The 6,286-nt window shown below is 42.3% G+C and overlaps 1 protein-coding gene across 1 annotated transcript; it reads left to right on the top strand.

Annotated features, from left to right (window-relative positions):
- The first annotated feature begins 962 nt into the window (after positions 1–962).
- LOC110117423 (transmembrane protease serine 9-like) lies at positions 963–5,229 on the top strand. The gene is made up of 12 exons (XM_020856313.2): positions 963–1,152; positions 1,293–1,378; positions 1,473–1,823; positions 1,936–2,085; positions 2,333–2,481; positions 3,324–3,386; positions 3,501–3,654; positions 3,809–3,897; positions 4,250–4,391; positions 4,510–4,623; positions 4,711–4,860; positions 4,935–5,229. The coding sequence occupies exons 1-12, from the start codon at positions 1,098–1,100 to the stop codon at positions 5,079–5,081; spliced, it is 1,650 nt and encodes a 549-aa protein (XP_020711972.2). The 5' UTR covers positions 963–1,097; the 3' UTR covers positions 5,082–5,229.
- The last annotated feature ends 1,057 nt before the right edge of the window (positions 5,230–6,286 follow it).

Here is a 6,286-nt window from a genome sequence, read left to right as displayed (position 1 = left end):
GTAGGGAGTGATATCCCACGGGAAAGTTACAACGGAATCGATTTCTGCCTCTAGTAATGAGTAGGACTCCTGCGGTTCGCTACGGAGCGAGCGCCAGTACCTACGTTCGCTTTTGCTAAATCACAGTTTCGTTATAACTCACCCGGGCAAAAAAGGGAAGACCATGGGAAAAAAAATTTATATAAATAATCCCTCTCTCCCGAGCGAGTGAAAATCAGTGTCGGATATCTGGACGCAAAAAACTGAAACCAATTCGTTGTTCGTTTGCATGACTATACCTAGCCGCGCAAAATCAGCACTTTATTTAAAATCTCAGCAACACATAAATTATCACCCGACTACGTACAGGTACGCAAATATTTCACCGTGCTTCGCCCCGAGCTGCACACGTGTGAGTAAAGAAACGCATTCGCGTGTATTTTCATCAGATAATGGTTCACGGAAATAGCTTGAAAACATTTAAACGAGTTACATATCCGAATGAAAATATTCGTCGAGGACGGTATGTACCTGTAAAAGAGTGTAATATTACGCGAATCTTCTTTATACGAAAATCATAAACCATGATAAGGGGTGTACCGATACAGTCGATGATAGTAAGGTCAATTTTTTCGGCTACATCGGTAAAACAATTATCCATCAGCCACACCGGATCGAACGTTCGCTATAATTATAAAAGCGATTCCTCGTACATAAATTGAAATCGTAACGGTATCAGAGCCGTTGTTATGTCTCAATACACCTATTTTATCTGCCTAATAAATTTGATAGTGTTTCGATCGCGGCAATTTAACTTTTTTTGTTTTGTTTCAATCATTTTATCCTCATTATATCGGAAACAGATGTTTACCGATATACGCACACACAGACATTAAAATGTTCACGTACATTCATTCGAGATGTTATATTTTGCGATGGGCGCACAGGCAGCGATTGCTTTCTTATCAAGATAACTCCGTTCTGGTTACGTGCGAACGTTCCATACAGTTGGGCAGGTTTTATCAGGTGGTTATAGAGCAATTAATTTACAGTGATAAAGTTCGTATTGGTAGAAGATATAGGCATTATTTGCCATTTGTCAACTCTCGCCGGAAGCAATGAAACGTGAACTGTTACTGCAGGTTGTATTTCTCGCGTCACTGGCTGCTTGTAGTGAGTAAATTTTCAACCGCGTGTTACATTTTCATAGAAAATTTTCAAACTTCCAAATACATATGCGGTCCTACGGATATAAAATTATTCAATGTCTGAATCGCCTCGTTCGATCTCTTTGATTTTTTTTCTCTTCTCAGGCGCAGTCGACGATGACCTACAACGCTCCTCCGGAGGACGTATCGTCAACGGCACGGATACGACCGTGGAAGAAATACCCTTTCAAGTAAGAAGCGACCGAATCGAGCGTCGAATAGAGTTTGAATATCAGATCACCACCCCTGGGAGAGGTATTAATCGACACGTTTCATTTCCTTCAGGGACAGCTGGTTTACTTCGATAGCCACCGATGCGGGGTTTCGATAATTTCGGAGTATTGGGTGATCACGGCAGCGCATTGCACTTATTCGATTCCCGCCGATTTCTACGAATACCTTCAAATACGAGTTGGAAGTTCCTCGATAAACTCCGGCGGAAGACTTCATTCGGTATCGAGGGTCATATCTTACGAGAATTTTACCGAGGCGGATTACAAAAATGACGTGTCCGTCATCGAGGTCTATTATCCTATCGAATTCGGCGCTGCGGTACAACCGGTAGAATTGGCGTATTCTGATTTTACTCTTCCCGATGACACAATGCTCGACGTTTCCGGATGGGGGCGTCTCTACGTTAGTAGTAGTTTTTCCCGATTCAAATTCTGGAAATATTTTAATTTTCAGTCGTCATGATACGTTGCATTTCGCGAGGATCGATCATATACATTATTTCATTCCATTTCAGGACGGTGGAAGCCAACCTGATCTACTTCAAGTAGTCTCGGTACCCTTGATCAACCGCACTTACTGTGCCGCAGTTTTCGCCGGCGCTGCCGAAATAACCGATAAAATGATCTGTGCCGGTTACAAGGAAGGAGGACGGGACGCTTGTCAAGTAAGTATAAGAAAAAATTAAATATCCATCCCGCATGGAAACATTAAATTCGAAGTTGAAACTTTGACGAAGATTTCTTTGAGGATAAACGATTGAAAAATTGTCGGAAAACGGGGAAGTACCTATACATACACGTATGCATGCGAGAATATTGTTTTTTTTTTCGCCTTCCCGAATTTAACTTAATTTCTAGTTCTATTTCTAGAATAAAGTTCGTACAATTTGTTCAATCATCTGTTCTACGCAGGGAGATTCCGGTGGGCCGTTATTTTACGGCAATATTCTTGTGGGAATTGTATCGTGGGGTTCAGGATGCGCGGAACCTAATACGCCAGGAGTTTACGCCGATGTAGCCCATCTGAGGAGTTGGATCACCGAAAATACGGGGTTGGATTTTATTTACTGACCAATTATACCTGACTACCGGAAATAAATAGCATTATTTCCCTAAACAATTCTATCGCATACGTTTATTCGCCTGATCCAAAAATCTGTTCGAAAATTTTTCTTCCAAATGTCTACGAAAACTACCGTATCAATGCGACGAAGTATTGCCAAATGTTATCATATTTTGTTCAATTTTTTTTTCACTCCGAGTTATGCAACTACGTAAAGATAATTAACAAGCTCTTGTCCTATAAGTACAAGATAATTATAGATGTTTACTAAAAAATCAGTCCAACAGATAAGGCGCCAATCCTACCGTGGCACTTTGTAAGCTTAACTCGTTACCATTATAAAATTGGAAAGAACAAACGCGCGGACGGAGTGACGGAGTTCGTATTAATTAGCAAAAAAAGAGGGGAGAAAACTGGAAAAATCTCTCCGATTATTACAGTCCGCCGCAATTGAATCTGGCGAAACCCTGAAAATTTTCAGAAAATTCGGAGTCGAAGTATTCCAAAGATTGAAAGATCGATCTTGCATTTATTTATATAATTTTGCATGACAACGACGCGCTTTTCAATGCCGTTACCTCGCAGCTGAGAAAGGCTAATGGCCGAGCGGAAGTTGAGCAAAAATTCAAATTATTCCTCGGTAATTCAATTGAGCTCGACGTTTTATACGAAATGGTCGCGACCGTCTCCTTGACGGATTTACAAATCACTGGCTGCCGTCAAAAAATTAATCCGATCCCGGAAAAGCCCCCTAATTATTCAACGTAATAAAGCAAGGTGCGCGACGTTGTAATTGACTTGTAACGCATGAGTATTCATGTCTCCCGTATATGCACACAGAACACGGCCGCAAATCGTACTTATCTTCTCGGTACATCCGGCCGTGATTGAATTGATCGAAAAGTAAGTAGAGGAAAAAAAAAACAAGAGAGAATTCTCAGCAATCTGATACGCGGATTTTATCAATGAGTGATTTACTTTTTCACCGGGGGATCGCGTACGGATCGTTAATAATTGAATCGATACAGTCTGCAGTTATAATTTAGCGATGTTTCGCACAGCGTTATCGAAGGGAATTTTAATTCCATTTTTAATTATTGGGGTGCGTTGCGGCCCCGCAGGAAAAATCGTCGGCGGTACGGCGACGACGATTAATAATTACCCCTACCTGGTAAGAATTAGCTACGGCTAAACCATATTTGCATCCAAGTGAGGCTCGTGCGACGATCCAACTGCTCGAATTACGTCAAGGTTACAAGAACATGAATTAATTTCCATGATATATGTATAATAACGTACTCATGTATACACACGTACACGTACAGGTGTCAATCATTTACAACAAAGAACACGTTTGCGGAGGTTCGCTGATAAGCAATCAATGGATTTTGACAGCCGCTCACTGCATCGACGGGTGCGTATACCAATACGCGTGTATACACGCAAGTACAATTTGTACGACCGTGATCACGTTCGACCAAACCTTGAAATTTTCTCTCAAATTCTGATGGATGATCCGAAAATTAGTTTAGGACTCGTAAAATGGTCAGAATCTTGTTCTCCTTATCGATGGTTTTCGCCTTCTGCGCGAAATACTTTTTTCCGTTCTTCAATTTTTCTCATCTCTACTGGATTATACCGCCGCTCTGGTTTCAACCCCGAATTCGGGTAATGGAAATTGCGGCCGCGACGAGCTCCTAATTCGGAATTTCATATCGAGGAGTCGGCGGAATCGGATTCAATATTTTTTCAATTTTCGATTTCAGTCTGAAGACGAGCCTATTCAATGTGAGAGTCGGAAGCACCTATAGAACCAAAGGCGGGACTCTCGTAACAGCGATTTCTTCGATCGTTACGCACGAATTATACGACGATGATAGCTACGACTATGACGTTGGCTTGATCAGGGTGGGAAATTTTCTCTACTAAAAAAAAAAAAAATTAAGAATATTTCACATGAAAACTGGAAACCTCCAACGGTACGCAGAAATTTTTACATCGTCGTACCATATAACGAACGTTACAGCTCGCTTCAGCCTTGACTTTGTCCAACGCGGTGAAGACCGTGATTCTTCCAAGTTCAACTTACACCGTTGCGGACAGAACTTCGTGCGCCATAGCTGGATGGGGAAAAACTTCGGTGAGAGATTATTCTCCCGCTTTCGCCGACACCCGTTAATCAACGATGAAACAATTTATGAAGAAATTCATATTTCACGTATTGCAGTACGGTGGCGCGATGTCGCAGTTCCTTCTTGCCCTGACCGTTCCGATTGTCAGTCAAAAGGTCTGCTACGACACTTTCATTCATCGAAACACCGTCACCGCTCGAATGATCTGCGCAGGATATACGACCGGCGCCAAAGACACTTGTCAGGTAATCGAGGATACATTATACCTATTCGGCGGTATGAATTTTGGTGATTTTCTAACGGGAATGACTCTCGACAGGGTGACTCTGGTGGACCGCTCGTCTGCAACAAGGTACAAGTCGGAATTGTCTCCTGGGGTGCGGGATGCGCGGCCGTCGGTTATCCGGGTGTTTACTCGCGAGTCTCGGCTCTCCGCGATTGGATAAAGAAGAAGACGAATGTATGAGTTTTGGAAGAATTATTTCATCGCCGTTCGTACCGCTCGATATTTCCTATTTCGCATCGAGTGCTTTTTCAACGCAACGGAGTTTCAGGTGTGAAATAACGTAGGATACGTTTCAGCGGCACAGAGAATAAAGTTTTGTCAGACGGAATTATTTCATCCCCCTTATTGCGATTATGGTAATTTTACACTCCGCCAATTCCCGTGATCCAGTCCGGAGATTTGCCACCTCGGCGTACATGGTTTTGGGAATTTTGCCAGAGCGGCGGTGCAGCGAGATTTCAAGTTTAAGATTTCGGGTTAAATGCCGTCAGAGGAACCGGACTGATTGCGAAATTTTCTTTTTTTCCTCAGGTGGAAAATTTTTACAAGTTGTGTTAATTCCGCCGAACCATCGCCGCCTCGTCGTCGTTTTAGGGCGGCTTCGGACGAGTTAGACGAAGAAAAACCCTAGAGGCAGAGAAATCGTGAGATGTATATGAACTCTGCTGTTGACGGTGAATACTATTTAGCAAAGTGTCGTGACTGAAATTAGTTCTTGTTTCGAGATAACAAATCATAAGAAGATATCACCAGCAGCTAACGGGGGGGGCAGTGAAATGCGAGCAACAGGGCAAAGGCATTGCTGAATATCCTGCCGTGTCACGAATTGCAAATGAGTTCAACTACTATTATGGTACAGGTGTCTACTATTACACGACTACTATGGATAACCTTGGCAGCGCCGGCGCAGCCCCTCTGACAGTTGCAATTAAATCTGGCAGCTATTTAATTCTACGAAATCCACCCGGCTTGTAGGCCAAAGGTGTTAAGATTGTAGGAAGGATGGACTACTTCTCTGAAATACGAATCCAATTAAATATATAATATACGTCTGAAATTAGACATCCGCTATTTTACGCTAATGAAATAGCGAATATGTGCATCAAAGTTTGTCGGATATTAAGCGGGGTAATTGTACACCTCGACGGAGAAAAAATTACGAGATTTTTGGATCGTTCCGAACCGCGATCCGCTTCAAAAATGTAAAGTATTTTCAACGACCCTGAACGCGTCGTGTGACCGATATAATCGGAAGAATGAAAAGAGAATGGCTGTGAAAATATCTTTCGAATTTATCTAATTATCGGGATTTCCTAGCGCGGATGTTCGTTTCCAGCTATTTCCAGGTATTCGGCTATTTTTTTAGTTTTTCAAATATTGTGGAA

Source organism: Athalia rosae, chromosome 5, assembly GCF_917208135.1.
Source record: "Athalia rosae chromosome 5, iyAthRosa1.1, whole genome shotgun sequence".
Lineage (NCBI taxonomy): Eukaryota > Metazoa > Arthropoda > Insecta > Hymenoptera > Athaliidae > Athalia > Athalia rosae.
Note: the sequence above shows the minus strand (reverse complement) of the source record. Positions and strands in the feature narration are given on the sequence as shown.

Coding starts and splice junctions, on each gene's coding strand:
- LOC110117423 (XM_020856313.2), top strand. CDS start 1,098: ATGAAACGTGAACTGTTACTGCAGGTTGTATTTCTCGCGTCACTGGCT. Junction 1,824..1,935: donor CCGGATGGGGGCGTCTCTAC/GTTAGTAGTAGT, acceptor ATTCCATTTCAG/GACGGTGGAAGCCAACCTGA. Junction 4,392..4,509: donor ATGACGTTGGCTTGATCAGG/GTGGGAAATTTT, acceptor CGAACGTTACAG/CTCGCTTCAGCCTTGACTTT.